Here is a 16173-nt window from a genome sequence, read left to right as displayed (position 1 = left end):
AGTCGGTCCAGGGGCGGGCGGGCACTGAAGCGCATCACCCTCACGAGATATCGGCGAAATTCCGAACCGTCACCGTCCGCCCCCGGGTTTTCGTCGCAACATGGTAGGTCACGTTAAGATACTGTTGAGAGTTGAGTTTGATTTCGGGTCGACCATTGAAGTGGCGATAATTCTCCACCATGAGGTCGAACCGTTTCTAACGCAACTACCAGAACTTGCACTCGTTTAGTATACAGACGGATCAAAATTGGAGCAATGGAGTGGGATAGGGATATATGGTCCTAAATGCAGGATTTTCTTACCTTTATGTAACACCCCTACAATTCTACAAGTAGAAATTTTTGCTGTAAATCTCTGCGCTAAAAAAGACCTCTCAAAAGCGCTGAGATTTATATAATGTCGAACTGGAACTGTAAACAATTTCTTAACCAACTGGCGAGCAAAAGCAGGGTTACTCTGTTGAAGTAATGAATATTTCATAATTTTCTGTTTATTTTTTTCATAATTGTTCATTTCTTTCATTTCAACACACCTAGCTACATCTAGCGGTAAGTCGTAATAAGTTCATGATGCGCACGCAGTCCCTGCCAAAAAATGATGACGTGTGTTAATAACGTAAGATCAAGCGGGGCGCACGCGGTACTGTAAGAACTTTCCTTTTCCTTTTGTACGTTTCCTTTTCGTAGAATAAAACCTAAGGGAAATTGTTTATACTGGTTTTATTGTTTCACTGCAAGTTTAACATACTCTGTGTTGGATGCCATGATATGAGGAAATAACTAGAAGGAAACGAAATAGCGGATAACCTTGCTAAAAAATATACGAAGGCTCCCTTTATTGGTCCAGCTATTCTGGGCTAACGAAAACATGAGCTGATACTGATAACAGATCTCTTTACAGGCCCTGTACGAAACCATTTCGTAAAAAAGCGCAAAACCGAGGTTAGGACGTGTCGAGTGTGTGCATCTGTTGTTGAAGCATCTCGCAAAAGGGTGGAATATTTGGGAAGGGCGATACTAACGTACTCTCAAGTAATTGAGGCAACTCCTAAGAACTTATCTACCTTTGCTTGCGAGGTATACTAGATGCAAACATTTTGTGCGTTTATGGCTTCACACCAATTTAACTTCCAATACAATTCAATAGGCCGTCACACCCTCTTACTGACAATAATCTACCTGAAAAGACGTTTTCTGGTAAAAGCACAGGGCAGTACTGTCTCGGCCGTCCCTGACACGTGCCATGGTTTGCATTTGCTAAGTTTTATGAAGGGTCGGTTGTAAAGTACTTTAAACGTCAAAGCCATAAACGCACAAAATGTTTGCGTCTAGTGTAGCTAAATTTCTTAGGTTCGTACTAGAAAGGTTTCGCACAAAAGATTAGACTTGGTCCTAGTGTGAAAACGTGCGTAGCCTTAAATAGACCCCCCTGAAATCTACAGTCTACAATCTCCTGTCCACTGTAATAACCCAAACATTCCACCAAAATTGAGACATGCGCACAAAATTTGAAAACCCGCGAAAAATCGAAAAGTGGCCATGAACTGTGATCGTCATCAAAATGGGGACCCTACGCTGTGTTTTGAATGGCGGAATGCGTTTGGATGCAAGTGGTGAACCGCAAAGGTGGACGAGTGACCTTGAAATTAACAACACAAAAATATGGCGGGAATAATTTTATTAAGTTCTTTCCTTTTTGTTACTTGTGTTTTTTTTTCACTATTTCTAGTTATAAAAATCTCGTTCTTTTCAAGTTCAAAATTTACAAATTGCAGCTACAGCCTGTTCTTAAAAGTATACAATGCTCTAGTTTGCAAATTCATGTCTAAGGGAAATGGAAAGCAATGCTCAAATTATTATGATGGCTGTTTCTTTGCACCACCACAGCTACGTACAACCAAGCCGCGATGGCCCCACAAACGCCACGCTGTCTCCATGCTATGTTCGCCGGCCCCTGAGGCAGCTGCTTCAAGTACTATCCCGTAACTTTCTACATCCACCGCGTGACACAGGACATTGGCTACCCCCAGTAAAGTTTCCTTTACCAGTAGGCCACCCTCCACATATCTTGTGTTGGCGGCATCCGATATTGCGAATAAACAGTCATATGTACGACAAAAAAAATTGTCAGTCTTGACTTGGCCGAAGTAGCCAACCGAATTCAATTAAACAAAATTGATGAAACAAGAGTACATCATGAATCGAATTCCCCAACACATAAATATATAAAACACATGTTAAATGTGGTCAAAAACATAAAATATCATTTGGTTTTTTTGTACATCGCTCTGAGAGGTACTTTCGAAAACCAATGTTCCAAATTTGAAATCATAAAACATATAAAACATAACACAAAATCAGCATAAAGTCCTCTTTGCCCTTTCTTTAAAATTTAAATCTTGAATACTGCCAAAAACTATGTTAGAAATCCAAAGGTGAATCTATTTAAATTGAAATAATAATTCAAGAAGAACCATCCATTCCCTGAGACATTTCACAATCTAAACGTTATAAAATGTTGCATTTAAACATTTCTGGTATAATATTGTTTTTTTTTTGTCGTCACCCAAGAAAATAAAATGTATAATTCGCAGCGACTTCGTGAAATTAAATAACAATTTTATCGCTTTTAACAAGTTCGAACGCGGTCCGGGAAAACCAGCCAGCTGCCCAGCCAACGCTAGTGTAAACTCAATGACGCAATGTGTCGAATTGCAGAATGACCAGACGCCGTCGTCGCAACACGTAAGATCGACGAATTATCATTTAAAAATCATGTTAAACTTTACTTACACATGGGGGTAACGATGGTATCCCTCCAATCTACTGACAATTGGCCCTTCGGTCAAATTTTACAAATAAATGAAACATATAAATCTGAAACACGCTACTAATGCTGGAATAAATCTGAAGCCACAGTCGCGCTCATCAAGAAAAATGCAAATCTACATTACAGAAAAAATATCATTCTTTGTGGCGCTAAATTTAACTTGAACCGGGACACTACACCACTAATCAAATCATTTCAATAGTCCACACGTAAGACACATTCTTTACCCAAATATGGACATAATTTATTGTACATTGATCAAATCATTTCAACCCTCCACACGCAAGACACATTCTTTATCCAAATTTACTATACAACTAGAAGTGGACGGTTGAAATGATTTGGTAAGTATGGATAGAATGTATTGACCACCAATCGTATCGCTTCGATTGCAATTAAAATTTGAATAGTCCATGGGAAGCACCGGCATTTAATAATGTCAAGTCCGACCATTTTATTTATGACCTGTCTGACCTAAAACTGACAAATCCTGGGAAACGAGTTCTTTTTCCGGTCTCACGAACCAAAACTCCTATAAATAGGAAAAGGCATTAGATCTACTCAGTATTTGAGTTCAGCTGATTCAACCGTTTGCTTGGCCTATCAAGCTCCACTTTGGTTACGATACCCAGCTTCTGCCCCAAGAACTTCCTCAAACCACCGTTGTTACATGGTCGAAATACCACTCTGTTGAGGTTTCCCCGACCTTCCACTCAGCTGTCTGATGGCTCTGATAGCGTCAGTTATCACTAGCTTAATTAAATATGCGTGTGCGCAATATTCTGCCCTCGCAATGGCGGTATTTAATCGGTTGTATTCGGAAACCCTATCCAATACGAACGGCTAGATTAACTCCATAGTCCCCCTCGATCTTCCAAGATTCCTTCAAATCATGTACCGCGACTTAGGAAACCCTCAACAACCCGCTGCTCGATTATATAGATACATACAATGATGTTCTCTTTTAATCTAGCTTAACGTTTTTGTTTATTGTCATTCAGTGTTCTCTTTAATCATCCATACACCACAATACCCACAAGATAAAGCGTCGCTTAAGTATGATGCCCTCGACGTGTCAGTTCAGATGGAGCCTAAAGGAGCACATAATCTTCTCGTCCCTACACGGGTAAAGATAACTCAAAATCTCCCAATCGTGCTGTTCCGGTTCGGTGGACCAACACAAGTTGTGAGAATCTGTCACTCTACATCTGTTCCCGGACCTTCACAAGCTCTTCATGGCTCTGAATACTTGAAGAATGGTATGCCAGCTATACGTTAGAGATTTTGTGTGATAGAACAACCATTTAGACAGTTAACCAACATGTGTCATCAGGTAATAGAGTCTGTACGCAACTCAATGTCACGAAGATTTCAAATTGAAATCACTATGATAAAATAGTACTGAGAAGGATAACTTGGAAGACATATTGATTCGCTATGATGATTTGACAATAGGGAAACCTTTAAGAAATATTTAAGAACTCCAAGGAAGTGATCAGCTGGATACGAAGCGTCACTTATTACAAAAAGAAGAACTATTGGCAGCGAACGGAAGCAAAAAGCAATGAATTTCAATTGGACTACTGAATGTGAAATAACTTTCCTTTGGAGTCACCATTTTTTCTCTTTAATAAATAAGAGGCAAAATCACTTACAACCCTAAATATATTTTTAAAGCTATGTTCACACAAATCCTTCTACAAATCTTTCCTCATCTTGCACAAATTCTGCAACGGTAACATCTTAATATCGTTTTTCATCTTCACCACACCTTCATGAAGATCGATCGATAGCAATTCACCAGTGGCTTCTCGTTCTTCACCGATGATAACCTTGAAAGCATCGCCTCTTTGTGGCCTCACCGGCTCCAAGTGATCAGAAATAATATTCACGACTCTATCCTCCTCCGGGAGGAAAATGGAGCACATCGCTCCCGAAATACTCCTGATTATGCCTGTCTGTCCGACTAATCCTGGATCGTCGTGACTGTCCCTGATGCGCACTTCTATATCGATAGTGTGCCAGTCCGTCATAGGTAAAACGTCAAGCCCAGCGCCCGGAGTTTGCGGGTTGTAGGGCATATTAGGGCTATAACCTGAGCTCGGTGTGTTGTATGGGTTGTTGCTCGCAGGCGATTGGCCGTAGCCTGTCGCGGGGCTGGGAGTAGAAATGGCGCCTGTAATCAATCGGTAAATCACACTTTAAAGCTTGCGTGGGTAAATAGTACTTACTTTGATAACCTGGGCTGGCTTGGTACGGACTGTACGTGGAATCGTACACCGTCCCTGGCGTCTGCGGCGTGAAAGGTCCGTTCATTTGATAACCTGGCGTTCCTGGATTGTACCCAGGAGATGGGTATGTGTTCGACACCGTCGGGTCCCATTCAGAGGAAGCGTTGGGTGTTCTTGACCCATCATGGATTGGTGTCATGGATCCACCATAATGCAGCGGTGTACGTGAACCAGAATCACACATAGGTGTTTTATTCCCTGTGTCACGATACAATGGCGTCTGACTGCCTGTGTACGCTGGTGTTCTGCCGTAACTAGAGATGCTTCCATCTCTACTCGGGGTACCAACATCTGCTATGTGATTTCTATCCACACTGATCGTCTGGCACGACGTATGCAGTTCAATACGTGCCGTTGACTGAGTTGCATCCTTAACAATACCGATATTTCCTTTATACGGACCCTTGGTGATTTTGATGGTCGTCCCGATGATGTCCCTGTCCCGCGACACTCTACCTCTGCCGCCGCCGCCTCCTCCTCCTCCTCCCCCACCGGGTCTGGGGCTAGAGAAGCCGCCCATGCCGCCCCCGCTTGATGGGTGCATGGGCGAACTGCGTCTCGGCGACATGTACTCCATTCCTGTTGAGATGTCGGCGGCGGGGACGCTCTTATTGCCTCCGGCCAACTGCAAATGTTTAGTTTTGCACACGAAAATACCGCCGTTTTGGAGGAACTCCACGGAATGCAGAAATGCGAAGTTTCTGTAAAGGTGTTTGATTTCTCCGGAAAAACCCGAGTGAGGGCCGTCGATCACCTTGACCATGTCTTTGCGGCGGAGGTTGTTTCGGTAGGAATCGAGAGCGGCGGTGAAGCGATTGAGGCGGCGTTTCTGGAGAGAACCGGGGCGGCATTCTACTACTTTGCCTGCAAAAATTACACTAATGGATTGATGTTCAAAATCAGAAGTAATGTAAAGTTTATTTCGGTTAAGTCCTACAAATTCCACTTCTTTGAATAAATATGAAATTAGATTTTGCGATAACTTCTATAAAGTAAAAACTAGCGGCATAAATACCCCCCCCCCCCCCCCCCACCCCCACCCCTGCGCCGTGGGAGCGCAAATTCCCCTTTTTTCCTTTTATGAATAAGAGTTAGTTGGAAAATTTGCTACTCACCGTGCATGTTCAACACATGGAAATTCTCCCTTTCCAATCGAACAATGACTCCCACCGTCTCGGCGTCCAAGTTCACAAGATCGCCCCATTCGAACTTCCCCAAGGAATCCACCCCACTCGCCATATCCGTGCACAGCTGCAAATCCTTTGGTAAAATCTCCATCTCGTGCATCGTCAAGTCCGAGATCAACACGACTCGGTTATTCTCGACCCTCACGACCAAACCTGTGTCGCCTTCGTAACGACCTATCAACAAAAATCCACTTAGCAACAACCAAAACCCTCAAAATTATTACTCACCAGCTAGAACTTTAACATGGTCGCCCATTTTAAAGTACTTTTTCAGCTCAGAAGCTTGAAATACTAGCGGATCCTTAAGATCTTCGTGCTTCGGCATTATCGTGATCATTGCTCCGTCAATGCTGATAATTTTACCCTGGAGATTAATCAATTCGCCTTCGCACACTTCCACATTGTCGCCGGCGCTGAAGGAGTGTGTTACAGCTTTATCTTCTTTTTCCGTTGGCAATTCCAAATCGATGCCTTCAGGTTGTTCCTCAAAGCGTTCCAACTCGGCGAGTGTGGGCTTAACACCGTCGATTATGACAGCGCTGAGGGTAAAGTTCTTGTAGAGAAAACCCTTCCGGGAGTAGCGATTGCCTTCAAAGATGAGAAAATCACCATCTGAGGTGACTTCGCCACCAATTGAACGAATCGCCTCTGGATCAAAGGGTTTGCTGGGAGGGCGGCGCTTCTTTTTCCGCTTTTCGGCTTCCGATTCCTACAAAAAAATTGAATTTTAGCACAGTCCGAGATATATTAAATGTAAATTTACCGATTGCGTTGTTCTTAACGCCCCTCTCAACCTGGTGTAGTCAATACGCGGCAAAAGTTTCAAGTGTACTTGATTCTGGGCCATGTCAAAGTAGTCCACTTGGGCTATGTCATCTTTGTAAAGACCACGTTTCAGACGAACCCACTGTTTTGACTTAAGTCCTGTTTGTTCCTTAACTACCCTCAGTACATCAGTCATTTCTTTAATGGGTACCATCTGTTGTTTCCAAATTCCCATTCTTAAATTTCCTACGTTCTCGATCGCAGCTTTTACGTGGGGTTGTTTGTACGCCTCAATGTAAATGTAACCTTTGACTCCCTCAGGTGCCACAACTGACTTAATTTGGAGCGGTTCGTTCGTATTTTGGTATGCCAAAAATTTACGCATAAGTAGCAAAGCGGTGGCTTTTTCTTCGCCGATTCGACACTTGACCATCCATAAGTTGGGATCTTTAACACCAGGGAGGAGAGTTTGCTGGGTAATTTCATCGGACATTTCTTCGCCTCCATCACCAAAGTGTTTAGCAGCAGCACTGTCGTCGGCGTATTTTTTTCTCAAATACTCCTCGATCTCGTGCTCCTTCTGGGCACTAAAATAACAATAAATTATTACAATGATTGTTATTGTTAAATTAATGAATAATAAAAAATGTTGATACGGATTATTAAAGTTACAACTTAATTGTTACTTATTCAACTGTCAATTTTAAATTTGATTATGACTATGCTTGTTAAATACTGAAATAATAATTGTTTACTTCAGTGCTTTGAATTGTACTTCCCAGAAATGTGTTACAGTTTTTGTTACATTTTCTAACCTTACATTAAAAACAACTTAACTTAATATAATATATTTCCATGACCTAAGTTTGTTTAAAAACATCCCGAGTGGTGACATAATTGCATAAAATTAATTGAATAAATTTAGAAAAGTGGCAAAACCGTGATATATCGAAGAAAATAAATAAATAAAAAAACTACTTACTCCCAAAGGTTTGTCCCACGCCTTCTCCCCTCAATCTCTCTAGCAGTTGGCCCAAATTCATCCACTTCATTCGGCACAATCCCGATCTCCTGCGCCCCTTCTTCCCACTCATCCTCGTCTTCCACTTCATCATCGACTTCGGCCTCATCGATAATAAAGCCCCCATATCTATCCTTCTTCTTTTTCTTCTTCGCACGACCAGAATCACTTTCGTCATCTTCTTCACTATCGTACTCTTCCAAAGAGTCACCTTCTGGTTCCTGCTCGTCCTCTACTTCTTCAGGTTCAGAAGCCTCGCGTGCCTCGGACCTGTATCACCAAAAGCAATAAATATCGCATTCCAAAGTTAACGTTTGCGTTAAACTTACCCTGAGCGTGCCGACCGACTTCCAGATTTGGACCTAGATCTGGATCTAGACCTCGATGGAGATCTGGAACGGGACCTGCTGCCTCTGGAACTCCGAGATCGCACGGAACCGGCGTCCGAAGCGTTCTCATTGTCGGAAAAGTTGCTTGCTTCGGAGTCAGACATTGCACCACTTCACTGGAACAGCCACGTTCAACTTTCGATTGCTGAGAATCGCAAGAATAAACTAACTACTTCGACACCTGAACTAAACTGATTAAAGGTTGATGAAGCGCAAATGGTTTTGTTGACAAGAATGGCAGATGACAGTTTGCGTGCGCATGCGCAGAACTAAAGACGGACATTGGCGGTGAAAAGGGGGAGTGGACTATTTTCCCCCCTCAAAGCATTTTCGTTTTGATAAATATGCAACCAGTTAAATCCGTAATAAATAAATAATAAAGAAAACGTTTTATTTATTTTTTTGTCATTCTATGTAAATAATTCTAAAGAATATAAATTTATGTTACATCTTATTCCATATACATACCTTACCTTATTTGATAAACTTTTGTTTAATAATAATCGTTTTAGATGATGTCAGCAGTTTTCTGGACGGGGTCAACAGACAAATTTTAATCGATGTATCAAGGAGTCCGTTATACACAGTGATGTAAAATAATAAACTTTTTAAATATATTACGTTTTTATTTTGCATGGTATGTCGTAATTTCCAAATTTTTATAACCATAACTCGCGTTTTTTTGAGATAATGGTAGTAGATAGTTGCGAAATTTTAGGTGTAATTTATGAATATCGTGTAGATAGTAAAACGATAACCAAAATATGTCATCGCCATCAAGAATTTAATGACGCAACCTCAAAATTTTGCTAAGTAAATTCTATTAACGCACAAAATACGGTCCTTTATACTCATGATATGATTTATTACTTTGTCCCATGAAGGTATAATGTATAGTCTATTCGTTAGGAATTAGGATATACCTAGCAAATAGACAGACCTAAACTTTTTTAACCCACCTATTATGAGGTATGTACGAGAAATATTTATAATAATCCTGTATAATAACGTTCAGATAAGAACTCTTTGGCCAAGAATTCAACTATTGTTACCTGCGGATTATGATTTATCCGAATTTGGAGTATTGCAGAAGAGAAAAAAACTTACTTTACCCTGAATTTAGAAGAAATGTTTGTATTTTTATTTATTTCTCAATAAGTATGTCCATTTCATTGATGTTTCTGATGGGCCGACCAATTTATTTTTTCTTATTTTTATTAGGTTTTGCTTTTCGAAAGCTGGTTTTCATATTTTTTCAACTTTTCTGTAGTAAACTTACTAATGGGATGTTATAATTCTTTTTGTGCAGCTAATTACCGGCTCAAGCCCAGCGTAGTAGCGTCATAAATCAAATATTTGTCTCAGTATCTTACTAAAGTACTACGAAAGATAATTGCAAACGCCGTCAATTACTTTATGATGGGTCTTTAGTACTTTGGACCGCAACCTGCAATAAAACAATTACAAACACTTCGCAACGGAGGTACGACTTCAGCCAGGGCCGGTCTTCAAATTTCGGAGCGTTCATATATGAATCATGGTACTTAGAGTTAATTTTTATTGGGATTTTTTGGAAACATGTATTTGCAAATATTTAAAAAGTTTTAAGAACCACACTTTGTGTCCTTAAATTTTAAGATTAAATTCCTTGAAAGCGGTCCGTTTAACAGTCTACCTGTTCATGTATTAACACAAATACGGTCCTGAAAAGGTAAGGGTGGCAAGTAATGTTGATTGACAGTTTTATGCTGGGTGCACTTTCCGAAGTGATAGGAAATTGTACAGCTGCAATTCCCATAATTGGAGTCATTTGCAAATATCTTTCGTCGTACAATACGTACTGCAGGGTAATCCGCTTAAACATTGTTGGTACATTAAACCAAATACAATAATTTGTTTATGTATCGAAATATACCCAATCTTCTCAATCCTCTCTGAAATGGATGACAGTCGGCAGCAGGTAAAGTTTGTCCAGAATTATAAGAATTTTATGGACTCCCAACGTTAATGTGTTTCACAGCTCAGGCGTCAATTCTATTGTACAGATAAAGAGCCTGTCAGGGGAAAGCCGATCATTTCTGTACCTGAGTTCGCCCCGCTCTTCAGCTAAACAATAAAACTGACAACAGGGCTGTAAAATTGAATGAACTTTGGGAGTCCATAAAATTCTTATAATTCTAGACAAACTTTACAGTCGCAAACATTTACAGCTGTGGGTTTGCCTTATTAACTATTTTGTCACTTTCATTTTTTTTTTGGTTAATTGTGGATTTCCACTACAATAACTGCGTTTGCAGTTTTCCTTATTTTCAGTTTTTAATCATCTCTAATCAAAAAAAATTGGTCGAAAGTTGTTTCGACAGAACTTCCTTCGCCCCTGAAGTACAATGAAACATATCCAGCATTTACGAGATGAGTTTTTTCTTTACACAATTTTGTGATGACGTCATCGACATTTTTGCAAACACACGTATATCAACCTCCATTGGTGCAGTCTAATAGTAAAAATAACAGTATTGTATTCCTAAAATTTTCTGGGAAAATAGAAAATGTTCCTAATTTAATGAATAAAATAAATTGACTCAGTCATTAATGCTCTAACTCTCTAAGTTGTAACCACAAACATACAATAGGATTTTCTCTTTAGACACTGCCGCAACCGGTGGGCCTAAATTGAGTACCAGCAGGTCGTTAATCCGATCCATAAATTGCCGACCGACTAAGGAAGTAGTACCTTATGCCGCAGGGGTCGTCGGCGGGTAGATAAGGTATCTACCTGGGATGAGTACCCACATCGGCTACAAACACTATCTAATGATATTATTTATTATTATATCTACAATCTTCTCAAGAATAAAAATAGAAAAAAAAATTGGTCTAAAGAGTTTAGACAGTACTTCCCTCGCTGTCGGAAACGTGACGACTGCATGCGTATTGTGTTTTTTTTTGCAGTAGATTTCAAAGCATTCGGTTTTGTAGTTCCTGAGTAAACCAATAAAATAAATTTACGCATTCATTATTTTTTTTGGGTCACCCGGTATATGCAAATTCAAAAATATGAATGGAATGATAAATTACAAGTACAGACTCATCATATGTTGTCCATTCTAGATAGGATTTATTTGCCAAACTTTTGAGCTGACGTCATCAGTTTTTTGAAGAAGATAACCAAATATATTTTGTCTAAAAATTTATTATGCTCTTTATAACCTTAAAACATCTGCAAGATTTCAAAACATTCGGTTCTGTAGTTCCTGATTAAATCAATAAAATACATTTACGCATTCATTAATTTTTTTGGGTCACCCTGTATATCCAAATCCAAAAAATATGAATGGAATGATAAATCACAAGAAGAGACTCATCATATTTTGTACATTTTAGATAACATTTATTTGGCAAACTTTTGAGCTGACGTCATAAATTTTTTGGAGGGGATAAGTAAAATATTGTGATCAAAATTTTATCATGCTTATCGTAACTGTAAACCGTCTGCAAGATTTCAGAGCATTTGATTTTGTAGATTCCCAATTAAATCTCAAAATGTTGTTTCCTAATTCTGATTTTTTTTCCAAAAATCTGGACGTTTCGAATAAAATCTCAATTCGGAATCATAAACTACATATGTAAGACTATGTCATTTCATACAATTTAAAACCCAATTACTATGTACATTTTTGAAGTGATGTCATCACATTAGTGGTGGGGATGATTAGACAAATTTTCGTTAGCGTTTTACCATCTACATGATATACCTAATATAAATACAAAATTTGATAACAATCGCCCAGTGCTTTCGGAGATTATCTGTCTAATAAAAATCCGGAACGGCAGACAGACGGACAGACGGACGGAAACGGGAGACCTATTTCTTCGTCCTGTTGGGCTAATAAAAGATCGAGAAAACGTAAAAGTAAATTTTCTCGCGGTGCCGTACAGCCTTAAGTATAATTGCAAACACAAATGATTTCCGAGTAGAAATTGAAGGATGGTAAGGAGGTCATAAGTATACAAAACTCACTTGATATACACATTGTAAAATTTTTATGACTTAAGCGGCTTAAGCCAAACCACCCTTATAAGTCAAACTGGCTATTGTAAGCTTTGTGGACCCGAACCTCAAGGATTATTACTGTCCGTTGTTGCCATAATGGAGCTGTAAAGTTGTACTAGGTATATGTGAACTGAAATAAATTATACAATAGCCAGTTTGACTTAAGCCGCTTAAGTCCTAAAAATTTTACAATGTGTATATCAAGTGAGTTTTGTATATTTTAGGTGCGAGAGAAGTTCTGTCGAAACAACTTTCGATCAATTTTTACTTCCCGAGCGTAAGCAAAGGAAGTATTGTAATCGAGTCCGTCGGTCGACTCTCTACTTTTACGTTTTCTCGATCTTTCATGACCCCTAGAAGACGAAGAAATAGGTCTCCCATTTCCGTCTGTCTGTCCGTCTGTCCGTCTGTCCGTCTGTCCGTCTGTCTGTCTGTCCGTCCGTCTGTCCGTCCGTCTGCCGTCCCGGATTTTTATTAGACAGATAATCTCCGAAAGTACTCGACCGATTGTTGTGAAATTTTGTACTTACATTAAGAATATCATGTAGATGGTAAAACGCTAACCAAAATTTGTCTAATCATCCCCACCACTAATGCGATGACGTCACTTCAAAATTGTACATAGTAAATGGGTTTTCAATTGTATAAAATAACATAGTCCTTTGCTTATCTCCTCCAAAAACTTGATGACGTCAGCTCAAAAGTTTGTGGAATAAATCATATCTATAATGTACAAAATATGATGAGTCTGTACTTGTGATCTATCACTCCATTCATATTTTTTGGATTTGCATATACAGGGTGACTCAAAAAAATTAATGAATGCGTAAATTTATTTTACTGATTTACTCAGAAACTACAAAACCGAATGCTTTGAAATCTTGCAGATGTTTTAAGGTCATAAAGAGCATAATAAATGTTTGGTCAAAATATATTTGCTTATCCCCTCCAAAAAATTGATGACGTCAGCTCGAAAGTTTGCCGAATAAATCATATCTAAAATCTACAAAATATGATGAGTCTGTACTTGTCATTTATCATTCCATTCATATTTTTTGGATTTGCATATACAGAGTGACTCAAAAAAATTAATGAATGCGTAAATATATTTTATTGATTTAATCAGGAACTACAAAACGGAATGCTCTGATATCTTGCAGATGTTTTAAGGTTATAAAGAGCATAATAAATGTTTAGTCAAAATATATTTGCTTATCCCCTCCAAAAACTTGATGACGTCAGCTCGAAAATTTGCCGAATAAATCATATCTAAAATGTACAAAATATGATCAGTCTGTACTTGTGATCTATCACTCCATTCATATTTTTTGGATTTACATATACAGGGTGATTCAAGAAAATAAATGAAAGCGTAAATTTATTTTACTGATTTACTCAGGAACTACAAAACCGAATGCTTCGAAATCTTGAAGATATTTTAAAATTATCATAAGCATGGTAAATTTTTGATCAAAATGTATTTGGTCGTCCCCCCTAAAAAATTTATGACGTCACCACAAAATTTTGCTGCATAAATCCTATCTAAAATGTACAAAATATGGTGAGTCTCTTCTTGTGATTTATCATTCCATTCAAATTTTTTCGATTTGCATATACAGGGTGACTCAAAAAAAATAATGAATGCGTAAATTTATTTTATTGATTTAATCAGGAACTACAAAACCAAATGCTTTGAAATCTTGCAGATGTTTTAAGGCTATAAAGAGCATAATAAATTTTTAGTCAAAATATATTTGGTTATCTTCTACAAAAAACTGATGACGTCAGCTCAAAAGTTTGCCGAATAAATCGTATCTAAAATGTACAAAATATGATGAGTCTGTACTTGTGATTTATCATTCCATTCATATTTTTGGATTTGCATATGCAGGGTGACTCAAAAAAATTCATGAAGGCGTGAATTTATTTCATCGATTTAATCAGGAATTACAAAACCGAATGCTTTGAAATCTTGGGAATATTTTAAAGTTATTATAAGCATGGTAAACTTTTGTTCAAAATGTATTTGTTCATCCCTCCTAAAAAAATTGATGACGTCACCCTTAAATTTTGCTGAATAAATCCTATCTAAAATGCAAAAATATGATGAGTTTGTACTTGTGATATATCATTCCATTCATATTTTTTAGATTTTCTTAAGAGGTGGTTCAAAAAAAGGCGCCGTATATCTGAGTAAATTGTTTCGTTATTTTATTGATTATAAGAAATCAATATTCAAAACGACCCAATTCATTTTCCCGAAAATTTGGGAATACAAAAATTTTATTCTTAGTATTACACTACATCTATCCCAACTGATATACGTGTCCTTGCAAAAATGTTGATGACGTCATCACAATTTTTTTTTAAATTCCCACTACAAAAATGTAATGAGAAAAAAAAACACAATAGGCATGCAGTCGTCAAGTTTCCGACAGCGAGGGAAGTACTGTCTAAACTCTTTAGACCAATTTTTTTCCTTTATGTTCTTAAATCATAAGAATTATAAATGGAAATCCACAACAAACGTTATTAGTGTTTTAGTGAAATCACACAATTACAAAAACCCAACTTAACTCAATAAACAAGATTAATCGGAATAATTTCTTTACAACTTGAAGTTTAAGGGCCCTAGAAAATTTCACTACGGTCCATCTTGGCAAACTACTTAATATTCTTGTACTTTTAAATGATTATTATTGTTGGACCAACTATATTTCGTGTTTATTGCTTTAATGGCACTTTAGTTGTCCCACCCCTATATAAAATCTGTTTACCCACCGTCAACCGTACAGAACCGTCTTCCTTATTTTACTATCTAAATCTATTTTACTATTTAATTTTATTATCTGTTTGTGGCTACTACTGAGAACGCGAACGCAATAAAAACGGTATACCTCTGGACAAACTTCGGTGGGGGTTGTTTCGAAAATCGTATTTTATGTTTGTGGTACTATTAGTGCCTAATAGATTCATCTACATTCGTGCTAGCGTATTAACCAGTTCACTTAAATTTATTTTTCCGCCTGTTATTGTTTGCGATTAAAAAAAATAAATTTAAAAACCACACTCTTCTGAAGTGTGCATGTTACGCTACTGACTGACAGTCCGTTGTCAGATTTTGATGACTCACCATGTTGAACTTAAAATAATCCATCTCTAACAACCCTTGTCCTTCAACACTAGGTAACAGCAATCTGACGCTCAAATATTTATTTATGTTTACACGTCGAAAGAATGTCATGTAGAAATTATTTGATTTGAATGAGTTTGTCTTGTTTTTTAAAGATTACTTTAATTTTTAATTACCTAGCCTGTCCTATATTTTCAGGATAACGTATTTGTTTATTTCATTTATTTAGTACACTGGTATACATCTACTTTTTTGGAAAAAAATCGAAATTGCATAACAACATTTCACAATTTAATTCAGACTGCAAAAATCGTATGCTTTGATTTCCGAGATTTACCATGCTTACGATAACTTTAAAACGTTTTTCCGAAAATTTTATAATACAGGAGTAACACAGAAAAATTCAATTATTGTAATCGAGTCCATGTCGACATTTCCTGACCCCTATACCCCCATAATACGGATAAATTAGGTCACCCGTTTCCGTATGTCTGTCTGTGTCGA

At 38.0% G+C, this 16173-nt stretch overlaps 1 protein-coding gene across 1 annotated transcript; it reads right to left on the bottom strand.

Moving 5' to 3' along the window:
- Positions 1-4476: 4476 nt before the first annotated feature.
- On the bottom strand, positions 4477-8730 carry LOC135138052 (transcription elongation factor SPT5). The gene is made up of 7 exons (XM_064067892.1): positions 8423-8730; positions 8055-8363; positions 7071-7659; positions 6536-7016; positions 6236-6481; positions 5061-5984; positions 4477-5005 (listed from the first exon to the last, which is right to left on the bottom strand). Exons 1-7 carry the CDS (start codon positions 8584-8586, stop codon positions 4527-4529), a joined length of 3192 nt encoding a protein of 1063 aa, XP_063923962.1. The 5' UTR covers positions 8587-8730; the 3' UTR covers positions 4477-4526.
- Positions 8731-16173: the final 7443 nt, after the last annotated feature.

This window comes from Zophobas morio, unplaced genomic scaffold (assembly GCF_036711695.1).
Source record: "Zophobas morio isolate AGI-343-1 ecotype UQ-CSIRO unplaced genomic scaffold, CSIRO_AGI_Zmor_V1 ptg000030l, whole genome shotgun sequence".
Classification (NCBI taxonomy): Eukaryota; Metazoa; Arthropoda; class Insecta; order Coleoptera; family Tenebrionidae; genus Zophobas; species Zophobas morio.
This window is presented reverse-complemented; position numbering and strand designations above follow the sequence as displayed.